The following is a 22,092-nucleotide window of genomic DNA, read 5'->3' as shown; positions in this document are numbered from 1 at the left end:
GGAGAGGGGCCCCTGCTTTCCTAGAAATGGACTTCATTTACCTTGAACACACCCTCAATAGCAGCTCAGGCCAATACCAGAGACCACAGGCCTCCTCTTGGTGGTTCAGCAAGCCGGGCATCTGAGAGGCTTTCTCAGAAACGGCATGACCTGACGTTCAGGGCATAATCTCTGCTCCATTTCATACTGTGCCATGCAAATTGTAGTGCAAATTGCAAGACCAGGACACTCAGAGCAGCCACCGCTGCAGGCCAGTTAGCTTGTGCAAGCAGGGCCCTCGCGGCTCCCACAGCACCCCCACAGCCTGCCCAGAGCTCCAGAGCTCGGACGCTGGGGGCTGGGTCAGGGCTTCCCCCTCCCTGAGACCCTGTACTGCTGACCTCCACTTCTGCGGCCCTGGCTCCGAGTGCCTTCAAAGTCACTCTCCCTGAGGGCCTGGTCCATCACCGCCCTGAGCCTCAGTTTCCCCAAATGTCACTGGGCCTTTGGTCAGCATCCCCTTCAACTTCCTCACCCAGCCTGCCTTTCTCCCACATCCCATTCACCTTTCTGTCCCTGGCACTTTACGCATTGTCAGGCATATTCCAAGGACTCAGTAAGTGACTGTTGAATGAATGAATGAATGAATGAGCCCCCTCCGCAGGCTTGAAGACAGGTATCATTACTGCTACCTGTGGCAGACCCTCCTCCCCGGGGCTCACCCAGGAGACCACTTGTACACAAACCCTCCTCTCTGGGTCGACTTCTGGGACACCCACCTGAACACCATTTTACAGATGAGCAAATGGAAGCTTCAGAAAAGTACAATAACTGTCCCAAGTTCACACAGCACAGCCTGCCCTTGGGGGTTAGTTCTGGGGGGCTCCCCCACCCTTCACCCTTCTGGGGAGGCTGGGGAGGTCCTGGTATCTGCTGGTCCCTAATATGGGGAGAGGAAGCAGCCCCACTTTGCCCTCAATCTACCCACTCTCCTGGTTCCAGCTGTACCATTAACGCAGGGTACGGCAATCCTCGCTCAGCCGTGGGGTCCAGACGTGAGTATGTTAGGAGGAAGAGGCCTGAGTTCAGCCAGGCTTTGACCGCAGGCCCACTGGAGCCCAAAGCTTGGGCTCCTTCGGAAGGACCCTCTCAGCACACGGTGCAGTCACTCCAGGGCAGAGCGGGCCCTGTCTGGACCTGGCATCTTGTCAGGGGCCCTCACTGGACACCCTGGCCCGGCACACAGGATTCTTGGGCCAAGTTGGAAAACAGCTTGCAGGCGCAGTGTTCTCCAGCAGCCTATATAAATCTGGAGAAAAGGGGTTGTTAGACCCTGGGAAACTGCAACCACAGACACGACCCACGTCTTGGCCACGCTGGGAGACTCGAGTCATTACTGTTAGCTCGCACCAGCGGGGCACAGGCCTTCGTGAACACCCAGCGTGACTGTGTGCCTGTCGGCACTCGGAAGGCACAGGAAGCACACAGGTATCTGTGTTCACACACACCTTGAGCCCCACCCTCGGGCCTCCGCAGCCCTGAGGACACAGCCCGAGCTGCTCGGCTGACACACAGGTCCCCGTTCCGGTCCCTGCTCGCCTCTCCAGCACCCTCTGCAGTCTTGATGTTCTGCGCCACTTGCAGCTCTCGCCTCCAGGTCTTTTCTTAGGCTTTTCCCTCTCCTTGGGACTCCCTTCCTGTCGTTTGCACTTGGATAACTCTTACCTACCTTCCCTCTGGAAGCCTCCCTGTCCTGAATTAAATCCTCTCCTCTGGGTTCCCACGCACTTTCCTCCAGGGGATGCATCCCGGGGTGTTGTAACTCAGGCCCCAAGTCTGTCCCCCTCTAGCCCGTGAGCGTCTCCAGGGCAGGACTCCTTGCAGTGTGGCCAACACTCAGCACGAGGCAGGCGCCAAGCAGGTGCAGCAGGGGGCCGGGGATGGCTGAGCCGCTGCTCAGGAGGCCTGTGGAGGGCCCCTTGGCTGGCCGGGCAGAACGAGGGGCAGCCCAGCTGCCACCTGCCAGCTCTTCTTAGAGACCTGGGCTAGTGCGGTCAGTAGACACGGACCAGAGTCCGAGAGGGCGTGGCGAGAGCAAACAACCTGAGTCGCCCCCACCGTGTGACCCAACAGGCCCACCGGGACAGGACAGCCCAAGCCACCAGCTGCCCTTGCGGCACCCACCACTCCAAGTGTCCTTTAGCAGAGAGAGCCCAGGCGTTTCTGCCTCCTCACCTCGGAGGTCCCCTGTTCCTTTTCCACTCTATGGAAGCCCGCCCCACGCCTCCCCAGCTCCTGGAGAAGCACCCCTGTGCACCTCCCGCTCCATACTCCCCAAGGCCCTGCTCCCTGTTCAGGCTTCCTCCCTGGCCCAGGGCCAGCCAAATCCAGGTGACTGCCTGCCCTGGGCCTCCTGCCTCCAGTCCACCCTCCTCCACTCACCTCAACCGCCTCCTCCCACTCCTTGGGTTCCGGCTCCAGATTCACATATCTGATTGGGAAGTCAGACGGCAGGGACAAATCTTAGCTCCAGCACTAGCTGTGTGACCATAGATAAGTTACTTAACCTCTCTGTGTCTTGGTTTCCTCATCCACGAAAGAGAGATAATAATACCTGTCTCCCAGTTGGAGATGACCCATGTAAAATGCTCAAGAACTCCCACCACAGCTCCCTCTCCTTCCAGCTCCTTCATTCACTGGCCTTCTCTTCTGCCCTGGCTCCCCATCCACGGGGCCTTCCGGCCTCCCCTCCCTCCCTGCCCAGCTCATGCCTCTCACTGTCTTCCTAGCCTCTTAGCTACTTGCCCAGTGCAACTCCGCTCTCTGGGCAAATCCACAGATCAGCTGCGCCTGCATGGAGCCCAGCTGCTGAGAGCGCCAGTGGCCACCACACACCTGCACACGTGCACACACACCCATCCACGGTGCACATGCTTGCACTCACACACAGTTGGGGCCAGCTCACATTCCGCCCTGCACTCCTTCCCCCTCCTCCAAGCCACCTGTCCAGGGTGCAGGCGGTTTTTCCTCTGGTGTCCCTCTCGGCTTCTTGGAAACTTCCCCACTCTCCTCTAGCCCTTCTCACCTAAATTCCGACAGGCCCGGAGCTCTCTTCTTAACACCAACCACCACCCCCCGACCCCAGATGCTCCTCCCATCACTAGACTCTTCAGCTCACTCCCTCAGCCCACCACACTGCTCTACTTGGCCCAACCCCTTTACTCACTCCCCCAGCCTTCTTTGCCTCCTCCTCCACCCCATAAAGGCTAATGGGCTCTCTCCAGTCCCCCCATCTCACTGACCAGCTCCCCCGGCCCTGTGTGCTCTCAGGTCCACCTCGAGGCTGACAACAGCCCATCTCCTGTCTCGTGAGCCCCAGACTTGCACATCCCCACCCCCAGGGGCCCTCTGGCTGGCACCTCCCTACTCAGCATGCCCCAAACCAACTCGTGCCTTCTTCCCTGTGCTGCCACGGCTGGTACCAGCATCTATGCAACGGACCTGGCCAGAGAGTGGAGCACCAACCCGGGCTCCTCCTTGCCCCACACTTAACAGGTCCTCATCCGTCTGTCCACTGTCCCTTCTGAATATCTCTCAGGCCCAATCACTTCGGTGGCTGACAGAGGTGGTGGCGTTAGGCTGCCCAGTTTCCCGTATACTACAGAATCCCTCAGTGTGGGAAGTGAAGGTGTGAACAGGGGGGACTTGTATGCCTCCCACAAAGGAGGGGGCAACCCCCCCATCAGCCTGGGCCGCACGCAAGACAGGCCTGGCCAGTGGGATGCCCTGCGACAGCTTTGGCCCTGGAGCCAGAGCACATGGGCCGAGGATCCCCCCGTAGTGTCTGGACGGTCTGCTGTCCCTGGAGAGGTAGGGGCAGGCCCCCTGCTTCCAGACCCAGGGCACCTGGGATCCCGCCTGTCCTCAGACCTGGTCCTCTTCCCTTAGACAGACGGTCCGCAGTCACAGGGGGCCTGCCGATACATTCTAGAGGGGGGAGGGGTGGGGCGCAGGGCTCCTTACAGCCAGAGCTGCCGCTGGTAAACAAGACCCTGCAGGCAGCGGTCCCGTCCTCTCTGCCAACACCAGACCAGGCTTCACCGGCTCACCTCCGGGGCGCCCTCTCTCCCCTCCTCCATGATCCTCTTCTGACTCCCCCTCCCCAGGCCCAGGCTGACAGCCCCATAGCCCCCTGAGTACCCCACAAAGCATGCATCACACAGTGTTGCCCTGTTCTTTGTAAGATCCGTAGAGTCCACTAGGCTATTAGCTCCTCAAGGAAGGGACTGAATCTGCCCTGAGGAATAGCCTGAACCGTGAAGTCTGCAGGGAGAGGTCACTGGCCATAGAAGTCAGGTCCCGCTGGTGGACTGGAGACAAGTTACCTAACTTCTCTGAGCATCAGCTTCCTCATCTGTAAAATGCAGATAATGATGGCTGCCTCAGAGGGCTGCTGTAGGGACAGCACAGACTACAGGACACAGGTGAGGTACCATCACTGCTGGTATTTACTTGCCCCTGGCTTTTCTCAAAGAAGATTAGCAAAGTTATTTGTGAAAACAAGGTCCATGGTTTAGTTCAGTGACTCTGTTATCATCAGTCTCTTGTACAGCCCTCCTCCAGCCATCCGCTCACGTGCTTCTCACCACGGCCAGGTAAGGACTCGACATCCAGACAAAACCAGCCCCAACACACAGGCGGGCTGGTCTGCCTCCTTTCCCAGACGGTAAGAATTCTGCAATTCAACAGGTTGCCTTCTTCGCCTTGGCTTCTAGGAAGCTCCAGGAAAATACAGAGTTCAATCACAATAACTAAATGAGCTTAGGTTTTTCATGTGTTTATGTCCTTTTCTCTAATCTATGTTAGTTTAACTACATATAGATCTTTTATTGTAAATACCCAGGAATTCTTAGTGGAAGATGAACTCAATGAGAAGGAATAGAATGGACTAGAACAGAAGGGAACAGACTGGAACATCGCAGCAGGATTTCCTGGTGTGGGCTCCACCGCCCCTCACGCAGCCCAGAGAAGGGAAGGGCGCCTTTTCCACGAGGCCCAGCAGGCACAGCGCCTAGAATCCACAATGCTCTTGGAGACCCACACAAATGTTTTAATTTAATTTAAAAGCAGAAGAAAAAAAGAAACTTTTAGGTCAAAGAAAATGTTTTACTACATAATATTAATATGTTGTCTTTTACCAGTGCGGTCATAGAACGTAATCTTTAATATTTCTTACAGAGGAAGGGGCTGAAGCCAATGGTGCTGGGGTCGGCAAAGGTCACGGGGCCCCACTCACCTGACCTCCTCACCAACAAGAGCCAGCTCCTCCTCCCCTGCCAGCTTCCTGGGCCTGGCCCACTCCACGCTTCCCTCTCTGACGGGATCCAAAGGGAGCGATTTCGCGAACATTCCAGGGGGACGGGGCCTCGCCAGGTGAATCTAATTTATACCCTGCAGTAACCGCCTCAGACAGCTCTTGAAAGGCTGACACGGCTGCGGGCCGCACCGCAGGAGTGGCGCCCCTGGCCAGCCTCGCCAGCTGGTGGTGGTGGCGGGCCCAGCCTGCCTGGGTTCGCAATGTGGAGGCAATTACAGGGCTGGCGCTGCAGCGCACAAGCGAGCTTCCCCACGGAGGCGCTGACTGCGGGCTGGCGGGGGACCCTCTGTTCCGCGGCCTCGGGACCATACCTCTTCTCCTGGCGCAGCGCTGGGCTCACGGCAGGGCAGCGGAGCCCTGAGGAGAGGTAGATAGCGGCCAGCCTGCCCCGGGCATATGCTGATCTGCCACGGGACCCTCCACTGGTCACCCTGCCTCTCCAGGCCCCGGGGTCCTCGCTGGGAAGACGGGGCAATGGTCCCAAAGACACGAGTGTGCCATGAGGATGACAGGGCAAGAAGGGTGGTAAATAGCGCCCCCTGCAGATGAGGCAAGATGATCATTCCCACTGAACAGATAAGGAAACTGAGACCAGAACAAGGAAAGAGCTTGTCCAGCCAAGGTCATGGTGAATAAGGGATCTGGACACATAACCTGGATTCTAGAAGCCTCGAGGGCACGGTCCAGATCTTCTCGAGGAGTGGTTACACCTTCAGGCTGATCTGAGTTCACGTTGGGACTCCAGCTCTGACTGTGGCATCTCCTCACATTCTCTCTTCTGCCCCATGTGTGCAGGCCTGAGCCGCAGAGGCCCTCCAGCTTGACCTGGTTCCCTCACCCTCTCTCAGGGCGGGAGCCCCAGGCAGCTGAGCTGGACCCCTCCCTTCCTCTGACCCCCACGTGCCTCCCTAACCTGTGAGACTGGCTATCTTCCTGCACACAGAAGCCAGGGAACAAGGACATCTTGGGCTCACGGTGCTGATTCTTGATTCAGCAAAACCTCCCCGGTGCAGGTTACGTGGAGGGATCGGCTCCAAATCCACAAAAAGCCCACATTATGTGTGACTGCTTTTGAGGAGTCACAGTCACTAATTAAGATGCCTTGTCAGGGGTCCTCTGGGGTGAGCTCCATGATAACGGGAGTAACCAGCTCACGCTCGATTACGGAAAACCACGCAGACATGAAGGGGCTCCTGGAACACTGGGAGGCAGGGGCTGGAGTCCCGGCACTCAGCTTCTCTGAGCCTCAGTCTCTTCATCTGTAACGCGGGACAGTAACGCCAACATCAAAGACTCGCTGAGAAAACACAGACCGAGGGCTGTGTCTGGTCTTGGGAGGAGAACACGCTCCTAACAAACGCCACTTTCCTCCTTCCTCATGCTTTAAAGGAGCTGCTTTGGGGCCGTTTAATCGTCTCCTCTGCTGCAATCTTGGCTGCATTCTGTCACCAATTATTGCAAGATTCTACTCTCACTCTATCTCTGGGCCCATGGCCATAAAAACAGGATCTGTGGAGGCTGAATTAATGATGAACAGCTGCAGCAGCCCCTAATTACTGAGCATCTACTATGTGGAGGACCAGGGTGTAAATTTCTTTCCGAGCCCCGGAAACTGCATGGGAACCTGGACAGGAACTCCTCCCCTCTGGGCCTCAATTTCCAAATTTGTAAATGGGATTGAGCCAGACGTTTTCTAAGCTCCGGTGTGGGCCTGACACTCCATGAGCTGGCGGACCTGGGGCACAGCCTCTCTTTCACCCTGATGATGCAGACTGAGCAGGAAGGGAATCAGGGCGAGGGGTGGGGTGGGAGGAGTGAGCGCATTCCCAGCTCCCACCATGCACCAGGCGCCGTGCGGGGCTCTCTGGGCACACTGCCCATCCAGCCCAGGCCAGAAAAACCTCTCGGACAGCGACCAGTGCGGTCCTCACCACAACCCTGTGAGTTTGTTGCAGAAACCCTCCTTTTACAGGACAACACTCCTGACTCAGTCTGGGCCCTTGTCAGCATACTCCATCACTTCTGCCCCACTGAGCCAAATTCTCCCCTTTTTCCTTCAATCACATTCATTTAACAAATAGTTGTTGATCACATACTGTGTGCCAGGAACTGTTCTAGGCACTGGAGACACAATAGGGAACAAAACATAAAGAGATCTAGACTTCATGGGGCCTACATTTGAGTGGATGGAACACATCACAGACAAACGCATATCAATGTCAAGGTAGCACGAGGGGCAGAGAGTGGGTGAAAGTGCTACTTTAGACAGGTGGGCAGGGAAGGCCTCCTGGAGGAGGTGACATGGAAGTAGATGCCTGAGTGAACTGAGGTGGGGCTGGGGCAAAAGCATTCTGGGTGGAGGGCACAGCCATGCAAAGAGCCTGAGGTGGGAAAAAAACTCAGCATGTTTGAGGACCAGCCAGGAGCCAGAGAGGAGTAAGGAAGGAACTACGGTCAGAGAGCTCAGCAGCGCCACACCAGCCCCTCTCTCCTCCTCCCCGGGCCCTTCCAGGCATGTGGAAAGATAACGATGCACATCTGAATGTCTGAGTTCAAAAGATCTTAGGGACCCTGGAGCCCAAGGCTTCCATTTCGTAGACGAGAAAACGGAGGCCCCAAAGGGGTCCAGTGACTTTCCCGGAGCCACAGGCCGCTGGAATGCAGAGCTGGGGAGGGACCGAGCTCTGAACCCCTGGCCCTAGCGGTCTCTATCTAGACTGAGCCAGGGTCCCGAAACCTAAGGGCTTTAACTAATCAAGGTCCTCATCCCACGTGAAGAATCTGAGGCCCCAAGGCCAGGGGCTCTGCCTGCATGAAGACAGGGGAAGGGGCGGGGCTGGCAGGGGCAGTGAAGAACTCCCGGCATGTGTGCCTGTGCGGGCCTTTGCACAGGCCAGGCTTCCTCCGGCCTCACGCCCACAGCAACCCGTCCCAGTGCTTTTCTAACACATGTGAGGAGGGGTGACATCTGAAACCGGCCGCCAGTTCAAGGTTCCCCGGAGCCCACAGGGCAGGGTTTCGTGAACCAGACCTGCAGGGAGGGTGATTCCGACATGTGTGGACTGCACAAGCTGCCAGCTGTCTCCTGCTGCGTGACCTCCAGCGGGTCATCTCTCCACCCTGGGCTTTGGGTCCCCGTCCGTGGAAGGGTGCTGCAGGGGTTGGGAGCAGCAGCAGATGAGATGCCCTGGAAGATTCTTCCCCAGCGCAAACACAACACAAGCCAGGGTTCTTCAGAATCTGGGAGGCCGTGATGGTACCAACAGAGGCAACACATGTGGCCCTCAACACGAGTGAGGCCCAGCACACAGCAGGGACTCACAGATGGTGGCTCTGTGTGCTGGGAAGGCACGGGGCTGGCAGGCCAGGGAGCGGACTTTAGTTCTTCTGCTCTGTGATCTTCAAAGAGCCTAATCCTCTCTGTGGGCCTCAGTTTCCACGTCGGCAAAAGTGCAAACACAGGCATTTGGACTTGTGGCCCCGATGAGCCACCTTCTCCTGTCCTGCATGCCTGGGGAGGCGGAATGGGAGCAGGGAGTGGGCGGCATGGGAGGAGATCCTGAGGAAGCATCTGAGGCACAGCAGACTCCGTTTTCTCCCTGGGCCCAAACTCTCTTGACTTCCAATCACTACCATGTTCATTGGCAGCTAAACCTGGTCAGAAATGACCTTGAAGGCCAAATCGACTCCCCAAACTTGGGGTTCAGCAGACTCTGGGAAGCACAGACTCTTGGTTAAATAGGGGACCCCGCAGAAGGCAACAGTGGGCAGTGGGAAGATCACGGAGCAGGGAGCAGGGGACATGAGGTACAGTCCCAGATGTGACACCTGGCCAGGGAGCTCCCACTGTGTGGATTTCAGTGGCCACACTGTAAAACAGAGATCCCACTACAGCCTCGTGCCATCCTGGAGCACAGGAGCTACCCATCAAAACTCGGCATCCCGCAGCCCCGCCCAGGGCCTGGCCATGCCCGGAGAAGGTGCAAATGTTACTTCAGCTCGAAAACCCTATGCCTTTCGCCCTGATAAAACTAAGGGCTTGGCAGATGGGTCACCAGTTGCCCAGACACTCCTAGGCGCTTGCCTTGCTCCACACCCAGAAGACACCTCCTGGTCTGGCCCCCAGAAGCGCACAGACCTGCAGACATGTCCAGTCCCATCGGCCCGTCCGCAAGATGCACAGCCCAGTCCTACTGTGTCCATCTGTCCTCTGAAGCTTATGTCCCCAACACAGCAGACTTATCGAGGGAGGTAGGAGTATGTGGAGGGGCCAAGAGCAAGCTGTCCCCTTCAGGTGGCCACCTCCCTTCTGTTTGGAAATCCACTTGCAAGGCCATGGAGTCTCGGTGACGGATGCTCATTTTGTCCCGTCAGAACACAGCGCAGCACGAGGCAGTGCCATAATCACTTGCAGACCGTGGAGGCCCCTCCTGGCAGCGGAGGAAGATTTATTGTGGGGATGGACGGAAAACAAAGAACAGTTGTGCAAACTTTACAGAGCCACATTATGGGAGAGGCCTCTCCCCTTTCCCACTGGTAAATGTGCTGGATGCCATTTCCAAAGGGGATCGAGCTCCATTACCCAACCACGTGCAGACCCTGTGCCCTGCACCCAGCCAACTGACCCGGCCAGACCAGCCCTGCTGTCCAGGGGCACAGCCAGTGGACCTGGGACAGAAGCCTCCTTCCTGGGCCTCCAGGTCCTCATCTGCCCACTGTCGCTCCCCCTCCGACGCTCCTGCCACACAACCAGCATTCTCCATGTTAAACTCTGATCGTGTCACTCTCCTGCCCAGAACCTCCCACTACTCTCTCCACTGCCCTCAGGGTACAGTCCAAGCTCCTCACACCGGACTCTGAGGCCCTTTAAGGTTCAATTCCAACTGCCATTTTTGCTCCCAGCCCCCATGCACGTAACACACTCCAAGCACAAGAGGACATCTGTGCTCCCCCCAGGGGGGAAGACTGTCACTGTTCAAAACTTTTGCATGTGCTGTTTCCTTTCCCTGAAATGCCTTTCCTCACGGTCTGCACCTGGAAAGCTCCTACCCACCCCTCAAAGCCCAGCTCTATGACATCCTGGGGAAGCTGTCTCCCTCCTCTGTGTTCATTCCCTCACCTCCAGCCGGCCCTCATTTGATGCTGCATTCCTGCTTCTAGCCGAGAACCTGGCACAGGGTCGGTGTCGGTAAAGCTGTGTTGAAAAGTTGGCAGGGGGAGGAGGAAGACAACACTGACGAGCCCAAGGCTCTCCTGAGAGAGAGGCACAGGTGAGGACTGCCAAACGTCCCGGGTCTCAGAGTGTCTGAGGTGACCAAGGCCATAGATGAACAGATGAGGACACGACGCTGGGGTCTGTGGCTCAGCAGCCCAAGCGAGGCACCTACAGTCAGCCCAGCTAAGCCGTCTGCCGCCAGCAGAGACAGAGCCTAATCAGGTGCGATCTCGGCCTTTACCACGGCCAGGCCCCCCTCTCAGAGAGCACCGCCTGGACATTCTCAGAGTCACTGTTGATTTTAGCTGACTTTCTCATTCCAATAAGAGAAGCATCTCAATTCCATTTACATTAAATTCAAAAGCTTTTTTATTTTAAATTCAGTTCAGAGGATTGTGTTTTCCTATCCCTAATTTTTTCATATTCCATAAAGCGGCGCTGAGCTCACAGACCTTGGCGCGTCCCGCGCCCTCAAGTCCGGTGCTCCCAGAATTCTCCTCTCTGCGAGGGCTCGGGGTTTGATGACTCAGAAAAGAAGAAAAGAACAAGGGCTCCTGTTTCCCAGCACCGAGTATCTGCCAGGCATGAGGTAAGCGCCCCATGGACATGATCTCATTTAATTCTCACAACACCCTCCCCTTTACACAGACAGGAAACTGAGGCTCAGAGAGGCCATGTGACTTGTTTGGGGTCTCACAGCTGGTTAAGGGTCCACACTGGCTTACCAACTCCTGACTCAGAATTTAAATAAGATAGAAGAAAGGCATTGGATGGAGAAATGAGTCGAGTAGGGTGGCCATGGAGGGAGAGTTGGGGGGGGAACAGGGCACAGGGAGAGCTGCAGACAGAGGCCTAACGGCCAGGAGCTGCATTTGGGGAGCACACGGCTGACAAGTACCACGCCTGACGGGAAACCCAACTGGAGCGACAGGCCTGTAAGGGCGATCATGGACTCTGAGGCAGCCACAGGCAGGAGCACGGGGCGGAGATGGGGAACTCCACTGCTCCCTCACAGGGCGCTCTGCAGTTCGCGAGCACGGCCCCTCCACCCCTCACAGAGACGCTTCTGGGGCGAGCATCACAGCCCCCATTTTACAGACACATAAACCGAGACTCAGGAACGAAGGGACTTGTCCGAGGCTGCATAGCTGGTGAGCAGCAGAGCTGGGATGAGCCTCCGGCTCCCCTTGTCTCCAGCTCCTCCACCCTCCCCAGGCTAGTCATTTCCACCTGGGGCCTCAGTTTTCCCCTCTGTACAGTGATGAGAGGCGGCCCTCAGGGCTCTGACCTGACCGCAGGCCAGAGCTTTCAGGGAGCCTCTCCTATGAAGCCCCCGAGTTTGCCTTTTAAAAATAAGGGGAGAGAGGAAGGCATCCCAGTTTAAGCCAAGATCTGTGGAGCAGGAACCTCGGGTTCCAGGGAGGAAAGGGCATTAGCATCCGTGAGGCCCCCACTGAACAAACAGCGCTGGACGTCATCCCATTCCACAGCTCATGAAACTGAAGCTCAGCACAGCCAAGGAACCCGCCCAAGGTCACACGGCCCATCCACGGCAGAGCTGGGACCTACAGCACCCTCTTCTGTTCCTGGGGATGTTGGTGACTGTGTGACCCTGTCCACTTTTGACTCTCCCTTTTCTCCGTTCCTAACGCAAACTGCCCGGAGCAGTCAGAACCAAGCGTTGTGCACTGACTGAGTTCCAGAACCGCATAAGCACCTCATGTGCAGGACCTCATCAAAGCCTGGCGCCAGGCCGTCCTTCCATCTCACAGGAAAGAAGCCAGAGGCTTATAGAGTCAAGTTACTTGCACACAATCACAGGCCGACTGGCAGCAAAGCCAGGGTTCAAGCAAAGGAACTCTTGCAGGAAAACTTCAAGCCCCAGATCGGGGGGGGGGGGGGGGGGGGGGGGGGGCGTGACCATCTTTCCGGTCCCTTCAATCTTGTGGCTTCACAGGAAACTGCTCCGGAGGACAGTGTCCAGGCAACCTCACACAGCCTTGGAGCAGAGAGGCTGGGTGGCCACCAGTGTGGAGCCTTGGTGCCAGGAAGCAGGCTCAGTTCCTCTGCCACCAAGGCCAGGCCAGGCGTCAAAGGGCATGTGGCCTCCAAGGCACTCGTCCACACCAAGAAACACCGTTACACGTGGAGCAACATGTGCTGGGAGAGCAGGAGGCATGGAAAAGGAGGGCGCTGAGGAGGGGACACTGGACTGGGTTGTGAAGGATGGGTAGGAGTTTGCTGGGCTGGGAAAGGCATTCCAGACAGAGACCAGCAAAAGCCAAGGCTCAGAGGAGTGAAAGAAGCTGCCGTGTGCAAAGACTCCCTGGAAATTCAGGAGGGAGGAAGCCTCAGGGCAGGCATCCTAGGGCTACTGTTCACTTGCTGGGTGACTGATGCCCCTCTCTGGGCTTTGGCTTCCCTGTCTAAGAATGAGAGGACATGAGCAGTGACATGGTCCCAGGAGGGACCCCAGTAGGGATCATTAACAAGGGCACATGTGGAAGGAGACAATTCGAAGGCCGCTTTTGCCCAAAAGGCCTTCCTCACCCTGGAATGAGGCTCAGCTCAATGCTTGTTTCCAAAGCGGGTGGCCTCGGTGACCTGAACTGGCTGGACCAGCCTGGTCTCTCTGGGCCCCTTTACAGCCAGATTCTCCAGGGCAGGGACTTTAAACCATGCTGCATTTTGCAGCTTCTCAATTTCACCGGAAACCTCAGCCTCCAGAAATGGTGTTCGTCTTTGGGTGACTTGTTAATTTAAAGATGGAATGTCTTATCCTCATCCCACGAGGTGCCCGCTCCTCTAAGACAGAACAAGACCCATCACGTCAGCAGGGCAGGGGACCAGCAATGGCTCTCAAGGTGAGGGCGCTGGCCTGGGGAAACTGGATGCAAGTCTCTGTCAGTTTCCCCGCTCAACCAGGGCTCCTCGAGGCCAGGATGTCTTTGATGCCCTCTGTGACCCCACAGGGGCCTGGCACATAGGAACAGGAGGTGCTCAGGGACGGCTGGTTGAATGAGTTTCAGATCCAGATAGTCTCTCGTATTTGTGAGCAGGCTGGGGACTCTCTGCCTGGGCGGTGACTGGGGGCCAGGCTAGCACACAGTCTCTGGAGTGAGGCTGAGACCTGGGTTCAAATCTGACCCCACAATGCACTTGGGGCCTAAACTTCGGCATGACCTGGACTGCGCTTTCCCATCTATAGAATGAGGATAATCACTCCAGGGTCCAGCAATGTCCTGAGGGCTGAGATCATGCATGTGTGGAAGCCCTACATAAACTTAAAAACATTCAACAAGAGTTTCAATAATGTTCCCGTCCCCCTTGACCGACTTGGACAAGGTTATACAGCCAGGCCTCAAATCCTCAGCTCCTGGCTCCCCTCCCTCCTTCAATCGTCCAGCAACAATATCGAAAGACTCAAGGATAGCATCCTTCCCACAGTACCGAAGTCTCGCATCACATCGTCTCTGGAGCCCCAGCCCACAGCACAAGGCCTGGCACAGGGGAGCGTGCCCTTGGGTGGGCGAGCGTCCCAGGGGAGGGCTCTTCCCTCATTTGAAGGCCACTTTCCACAGTCTAACCTCCTCCAACTTTTGGTCACCAGCCGCTTTAGGAGCTCCCTGCCCACAGAAGCTGCCCCATTTCCTGTGCGACCCTGGGCCTCTCCACCCCTCAGGGTCTGTCTTCCCCATTTCCTCTCCATACCCAGTGAGGAGGGACTGGAAGACCTGCCTGCTCAGACATTTCAGGCTCCAGGATAATTCCCTGGGATGAGCCCGAGATGCTGAGATGAGCCAGGGGTGCCTGCTGGCCTAGATATGTGCCCCACCCATGGGGCTGGTCTCAGGAGGTGGTGAGGGGGGAGGAGCAGATGCCTGGGGAGCACCCAATGGGATTTGAGAAGCACAGAGGGCTCTGCCCTGCTGGGGAAAGGAGGTGGGTAGAAGGCAGCATGGCCTGGGGAATAGTCCAGGCAGCTGAGCTAGGTGACGCAGAGATGGATATTTCATCTGTGAAAGTCAGTTTCTTCCTCGGTAAGTCATGGCTGGGCACAGCATGTCTCAGAATATACTAGTTCTCTTTTCCCTCCGGACTTCCCAAGAGGTACGATCCCATGACCCCAGTGAAGCCTCCCTCTGATGTCTTCCCCTGGTCCTTGAGTCCAGGGGCACCTAGGACACACTGGGGGGTGCGTAAAGGATGGGGACCAGTGGCCAGTGCGGCTGCAGCTGCCAGAAGAACCCAGGCAGGATGGAAGTCCAGCCTCGGGGCTGCAGCTGCGCATCAGGGCCGGGAGGGCACAGAGCGGAGCCTCCTCTCCAAGCCTCCGGCCCAGCCCCCTGCAGCTCCAGTCACCCCGAACAGACGCTGGCTGCACAGAGCAGGCCCTCCGCATCGCTGGCAGACACCTGACAGCTAGGCCCCCGGCACGTGTGACAGCCCTGCCCACTCACCAACGGCGGAGCCTGCTGGATTCAGGTGACCTCAAGTCCAGGCTCCACAACTGACTGGCTCTTTCAAGCCTCAGTTTCCTCATCTGTAAAGGAGCATAAAGGATCCTGTGCTAACTCCTTGGGCTACTGTACAAATCTCCTGAGATGACAAATGTGGAGGAGTGTTATGGAGGAGGAAGAGAATTAACTAAGCACTTCCCTCGGTCATCTCCCTCAACCCTAATAACAACAATCCTGAACGGCAGACACTAGCATCTCCCCATTTTACAATCAAGTACGCTATGGCTCAGAAAGGCTAAGCCATCTGCCTGAGGTCACACAGGTGGCAAGTGGCAGGACCCGGCAGGGACCCAGGTCTGTGTGACTCCAGACTTTTCTCCTGTCTACACACACCTTCCACGCTGCATTCACAGCTTCGCCAAAGCTCTTCACGAAAGTCAGGGCGGTGTCATTAACACGGTCATTCTATAAAACAGGGTGAGGAGAGCCCCTCCTTCTCCACTCTGCCTCTCTTTCTCTTGATGTGGAGGAAAGCAAACTCTTAGTGTGGTAATTTCTCCTGGCTCAGACAATCAGAATTCCAACCGTCTGAGAGAGCCAACCTAAGAAAGCAAGAAATTAATCTTCTCAAAGTCAACGTCTTCAAGGCGTCGCTCCGGTATTTGGGTTGGATGGAACCCTGCTCGCAACGCAGACGAAACCCCGGATTTAATAAGGCCAAGACTCTCGGACAACGTCAGAGCACAACAGGATATTGCAAGGAGATTAGGCGCTTCCTCGGACCGCGGCCGCGGCGAGGGCAGGCTGGGGGACGGCTGGTGCGGTGTCCCCCGGGGCCAGTGGGGCGAGTCCACGCCCAGGCCTGGCTGAGGACTGAGCGGCCTGGGCTAGGGGCGCTGGGCTCCTCAGGCTCCTCGGGCTCCTGGGGCCACCTTGTCCCGGGGCCGGCTCCGCCTGCTAAACGCAAACCAGCTGCAGGCCGGGGTGTTACAGTCGGAGGGGGCGGGAGGGCTACCTCATGAAAGAACTGTGGAAACGCTGCTGGAAAGATAATAAAAGGATTAACTGCTATTTTAGTGGGCCATTTACTCTTCAATCAAAGTGTCTCATCTATTTCCTGTTCTCCAGAGGCTCCAGGTCCAAAATTCCTTTGTCTATTACAGCACATGGTAGCAGAGGCCTGTCACGAGAAATTAATAATTTTACATTTATCTGGGTGTGGGCAGGGCTGACCTTCCTCTGGGGGACCTACTGCGCTGGCGTCGTGGCAAGGGGGAGCACTCACACCGCAGGCAGGGAGGAGCTCAGAGATCTCTGCCAGCATCTCCGATGAAGGCACCCAGCCGGGCTGCCCTAGGGCCCCAGGGAATAATCACTTTAACAGGAGGAATTTACACAAACAAGAGCATCCAGTTTAGAAAGATGTGGGCTCACTGCCACTCCAATGTTACCAGCTGTGCAACCTCTGGCAAGTTATTGTTACAGTTGTTATTACTATCATGATTATTAGCCTCGATTATTATTGCTGTTGTTATTGTCCGTCTCTAACTAGCTGTGTGACCTGCGGCAAATTACGTAATCTCTCTGAGCCTCAGTTTCCTCATCTGCAAAGTGGGGATCAACAGTATCCACCCCTTAGGGCTGCTGTGAGGACCACACGGAGTTATCACTTAGAATAGCCCCTGCACACAGTCAGCACTCAGAGCTGCTTGCTGGTATTATTACCAGAATCCCAACCCCCAAAAAGGAAGATGAAGTGTTCTCACAGTAGCAGGTAGAAAGCCAGCTGGACCTGTTGAAACTCTGTTTCTTCATCTGTAAAAACCTTTGGTTTCACAGGACTCTTGTAAAGATTAAATGCAACCACAGATGAGTACAGACATGGCTTGACCATCACCTCCTCCATGAAGCCCTTCTGGGCCTCCCCTCCCTGGGCCAATGCGAATTCCATCCCAAAATCTGTCCATGATCTCCACGCCCATCTCCCACCCCTCCCTGACAGTGAGTGCCCCCAGGCAAAGACCTTGGCAGGTTCAGGTCTCAGTCCCCAGAGCCAGGTGTCAGCCAGTGTCCTGGGGAGTGTGCTGACTCAAACAACACCCTCACAGGCCGGACCAAGAGAAAAGCCCTGCAGAGACCCTGAGGCTGCACTGAGAAGTCTGAGCCACTTGGGCCCACTCGCTGGGCCTCCATTTCCTGAACCGGAAAATGGGCAGGAAGGCTAAGATCATCTCCAAGGTCCCTGTGTCCAACACGGATACTCCTGGATGCCGTGATTCCACATGGGAGGCCCTAGGGAGAGAAGGCCACGGACCACGCCACGCCAGGGTTCAGGCCATGCAGCCTCCATGTAGGACCCCAGACACCAGTGAGATCACCCACAGGAGAGAAGACATGAAGGAGAACCAAAGCTCAGCAGCTGTCAACTCCAGGGTCTCAGAGAGAGAGGGGCTCCTCTGTCTTCCAGCAGCCCTGGCCTGCGAGGTCTGTTGGGCATCTCCTTCCAGGCAGGGGCACACCTTCCAGCAACTCATGTGTCACAACACCCCAAAGGAGCTGGTGCATCCCCAGGGACCGGCCCAGCCACCAGCTCTCCTTCCAGCACACTCTCAGCCTAAAGGCACACGATAACGTCAAATTCCGCACCTGCTCACTCCCTTTCCCCACGCCGCCAGCACACCAACCCCAGGTTCCCTCCTACTTCCACTCCTTTGCAGAGGTGCTCGCTGCCCCTCAGTTGTCTATAAAGCAAATTCCTTCTCATTCTCAACACCCAGCCTCCTTGAAGCTGAATAAGCTGGTCCGGTGGATGCCTAGCTCACAGCTCCACAAGCAGATGGGACCCCGAGGGTGAGCACCTGGTCCCAGGAGGATGGAGTTTATGATGCTGGTTGCCAATGCTCCCTGCCTCCTTCCAGCCCCTACAAATGCTGCCCTGGGCTTCGAGAGGGGACAGAGGTTTACCCCCACCCCATGCACCCTTTCCCAGACGGAGTGCTCCTTGAGACAGGGCCTAGTGACAGTGACAGCATGCAAGTGCGGAAGACCTCAACCTTGGCCACAATGCTGGTTCTGCAGACTAGACACACTGCTTCCTTCCTCCGCCTCACCAATGTCCCCACGGCTAGAGGACTGCGCTGGGCCCTGGCGGCTCCACCAGCCCTTCCACTTCCGGGTAGGAGTCTCTCCCGATGGGCTGGCTGGGCCCTGGGGGAGGCACAGGGATTTGGTTGAGGATATCACGGCCTAAGACTAGGTTCCCAGCCTCTGACATGGATTTCCACCACTGCGAGCGCAGAACACAGAAACAACCAGTCGGAAGGGGCAGAGGCCAGGGTGCCTATAGTGAATGGGTGTGATTTTGTGTGTACCTATGTACCCCTGGAAACCTTACTCTCAACCCCAGCCAGAACACTGCAAGTGCTATCCAGGGCCTTATTTGCCACTCCTTGGCCTGACCCCAAAGTCTGTTCTGGAGACCCAGAGCCCTCACGGTGCACGCCTGTGAGGACCCACTGCTCCTTGGAGGAAGCCGGGCCTGCTCCAGGAGCCTCCCTAGGAAGGACACTAGGGGAAGAGCACGTGCTGCAGGAGAGCATGTGCCCCACGACTCACTCGGCCATCGGCAGGGGGACACTGGCCATCTGTGTGTAAGAGGGAGGCTGGCTGTGCGTGCTCTGACCTCAGAGGTTGTGCGACCACCTGAACGAGTGTGTCCAACACGAGGACATGGAGGGTGGGGGATGGGGCACCTGGCCAGTACGAGGGGCCCTCTGCCAAGGTTCCCAGTGACAGGGACACTGACCGCCTTGACCATGGTCACATCCATGGCACTGCTCCTTCCTTCTTCAACCACGGGGCGTCTCAGCCAGCCCCCCAGGAAGGAGTTCCAGGTAGACTTCTGCCGGTAGGCAGGTGGCCCTGCTCTGCCACGGGAGCTGGGGCATGGCCTGGCAGCCGGGGAACTCACCATGCACTTGTTGGGCTTCTCACCCGAGTGCACCCTCATGTGGATGAGCAGCTTGTAGCGGGCGTTGAAGGGCTTGTAGCGGCGCACGCAGCCCGCCCAGAAGCAGGTGAAGTCCTCGCCCTTGCGCTGGTCGATGTGGCTCTTCTCGATGTGCCGCACCAGCTCCTCCTGCTGCTCGTAGGCTGCACAGCAGTCCACCCAGCGGCATGCCTGCCTCCCGGCCACCACCCGGCCCGCCAGGCCCAGCCCCAGACCTCCAAGGCCCGGGCCGGGTGGCACCTGGGACAGGGGGTAGGGGGGCGGCAAGCTCTGCTGGTGAGGCCCGAAGAGCTCTGAGAACTCGTCCGAAGGCTCCTGCTTCAGGAAGCCCGCCCTCCGGCAGGCTTCAAGCTGCAAACTGCCCCCGAGGCTCTCACTGGGTGCAGGGCCGGGCCTGGACCGTTTGGGAGGGGCCCCAAGGTCCCCTGGCAGAGGGGGGCTCCGGAGTCCATTTAGGCAGGTGACCAGAGCTGTCTGGGAGGACAGGATGATGGAGGTGATGTCGGAGGAGGCGCAGGGTGAGGAGGAGGCCGAGGAGGCGGGGGGCAGGCCCAAGAGGCAGCAGCGCTTCAGGCTGCCTTCAGGGAGGTGGGCCTCGGGCGGGGGGCCCAGGCCTGGGCTGGGTTCACTGCCCAGAAGGTAGCAGGACGATGCGGGGTTGGCGAGGCCTCGGCCCGGCAGGTCCAGGTCTGCGTGCGGGCCAGCAGCGGGCGGCGCCCTGCAGTGGGCAGACAGGGGTGCACGGGCCTCCGTCATGGCCCGGTAGTTGGGCAGGGCCTCCTGCTTGATGTGCTGTGTGGCCGGGAGGCCCCCATTCACATACGTGGCCTGGGGTCTGGGCGACCTGGAAGACAGTGACCAGAGAGGTCCTGAGAGGGTGGATTCCACAGTGGGGAGGCCCAGGCAGGGGGTGGCAGGGAGCCTGAGGATGCAGGATGGAGAAGCCCAGAGCGGGAGAGGCAGGCTGAGCACTGGAAACAGAGAGCGAGATAGAGCCCAAGACTGGTTGTCTGGTCAGCAGGGAAGAGTGTGGAGGAAGGAGGGGAGACAGAGGAAGAGGGAGGGGTTGGGGAGAGGAGCCAGGGAGGAGCACTGGCTCATGGATGGGAGGAAGCCCACCCGCTCCAGCCCTGGAGGCCAACCAGTCCTGCCTTCAAGGCATGGGAAGCTAAAAAAAAAAGAATAAAAGAATGGCTGTTCCTTGCATAGCTGTGGTCCCGGACCTGGCAGAGGTGGATGCTGGCAGGGAAGGGCAGCCAGGTAAGCATCTGTTTGGAGCAATCCCTTTGAAGACAGTGCCATGCTAAAGCTACCGACACGAGGACAGAGACCATCCATAGCTCTCTGTGAGTGAGTTACTCAAATAACTGACAGCAAAGCCTCAAATGACATCCGGCGGGGAGGGGGCGGGTTGGGGCCTCAGTGTCTCCAGCTCGGAACACTAGCTGAGGCAGCCCCTGCTTGCCCTCACTGGGCCTGTGAGTCTGGACGGTGGCTTCGGCCCCGCTATGCCGCTGGGCCCTGAGCACCCCAGGTCTCTAGAAACTGCGAGCATGGTCTCCAGACAGAGCCAACACCTGCTGAGCAGCCCCACATGGGGACACTTTCCGGAGGGCCATCTCCTGCAATCTGAACAGAACAGAATGACGCACGGTGTCCATCCAGCACACAACCAAATTCTTCAAGGAGAGAGCACCAGCTGTTTTACACTTAACTGAGGAAATCGCTCAAGCCCTCAGAGGCAGCCAGGGACAGAGCAGGAATCCGAACCCGGCCCTGTCTGAACCAGAAGCTGGGACCTCCCCACAGCACTCCACTGCCGGGGGCCCAGCTTCCTCATCTGTAAAATGATCCAATTTGATAACCATTTCCTTTCCTCGCAGCTTCAATGTTCTGAGTATCAAGGACTCAAATGTTCTTCTGTCTGTCTGTCCCAGGCCCTGGAAGGCAGCTGCTGAAATGGGAAAATCAATGTTTCTCCAGCAGAGACTCAATGGGAGAGAAGGGTGATGTCAGATCTCTGGGGTTCATGCCCCACTGGCTCAGGGGCTGCAGCCTGGCTGAGGGTCAGTGAGCTCCCTCCATAGGCTCTTCCGTCTGTGCTGGGGGATGCTGGGCACACAAGGTGGTTCGCAGACCAGGCAGTTGTGGGCTGAGCGAGTTAACACGCACAGAGCTTGGCTCAGTGTGGGGCACACAGTAAGCACTCCAGGATTGTCACTTATTAGCAGTAGGTCCAGGGCCTCCTGGGACTGGCAGGACTAAATGGGAGAATGTCACAGGCAGCAGTCGCTCAGGAAGTGGAGCTGTTTTCAATAGTATTAGAGAAAATGGGGCTGGAGGCAAGGAGTCTGGCTTGTGCAGCTGCCGCAGGAACCCAGGCGGTCCATCGAGCGGCCTGAGATCAAGAGGGGGCAGCAAGAATGGCCAGGAGCGGCCTCACACAAGGCAGTCCAGCAGGAGGAGGACAGGGCCCTCTATTCTTTAGGAAAGTGAGGGGGTCTAAGAGCGCCAGATCAAATCCAACCACTTTGGGGGGCGGGAGGCAGTGCAGCAGCTTATACGGATGCCAGTGTGGGGCTCCGGGTGCAGGCTCTTCTGTGCCATAAGTTGTCAAAATGACATTCGAAATGACAAATATTTCCGATCATCTCTATCAAAAAAAAAAAAAAAAAACCACTTGCATAGCTTCCCCTAGGTGAGCATAGCTTCTGTCCCGAGATGGAAAGAACTTCACTAGAGACACCCGAGGCCGCGGGGGAGCCCCAGTGAAGAATCTAGCAGATAAATGCACCTGACTGTCACCAAACAGTGCACAGCTCCACGTCTGAAAGATGCTGGCTCCTTGTTACATACTGAATCGTGACGCCTAAATCCATCAGTTGAAGTCCAGCCCCCTGTGTGACTGCATTTGGAGACAGGCCTTCAGGGTGGGAATTAAGGGCAAATGAGGCCATAAGGGTGGGGCCCTGATCCAATATGACTGGTGTCCTTGTGAGAAGAGGATGAGACACCAGGGATGCGCACAAGGAAAGGCCATGGGGAGACAGCG

The 22,092-nt window shown here is 57.2% G+C and overlaps 1 protein-coding gene across 3 annotated transcripts in view; it reads right to left on the bottom strand.

The window, feature by feature from the left end:
- The window catches only part of GLIS1 (GLIS family zinc finger 1), a 214,143-nt gene that overhangs the window by 60,431 nt on the left and 131,620 nt on the right, over nucleotides 1-22,092 (bottom strand). For all 3 annotated transcript variants that reach the window (XM_044770835.2, XM_044770836.2, XM_070509887.1), the window contains one exon: nucleotides 19,002-19,884. In XM_044770835.2, coding sequence (XP_044626770.1) covers nucleotides 19,002-19,884 — 883 coding nt within the window. The remainder of the gene's footprint in view (nucleotides 1-19,001; nucleotides 19,885-22,092) is intronic.

Source organism: Equus asinus, chromosome 5 (assembly GCF_041296235.1).
Source record: "Equus asinus isolate D_3611 breed Donkey chromosome 5, EquAss-T2T_v2, whole genome shotgun sequence".
Taxonomy (NCBI): Eukaryota; Metazoa; Chordata; class Mammalia; order Perissodactyla; family Equidae; genus Equus; species Equus asinus.
The sequence above is the reverse complement of the archived record's forward strand: the minus strand, read 5'-3'. Positions and strand labels throughout refer to the sequence as shown.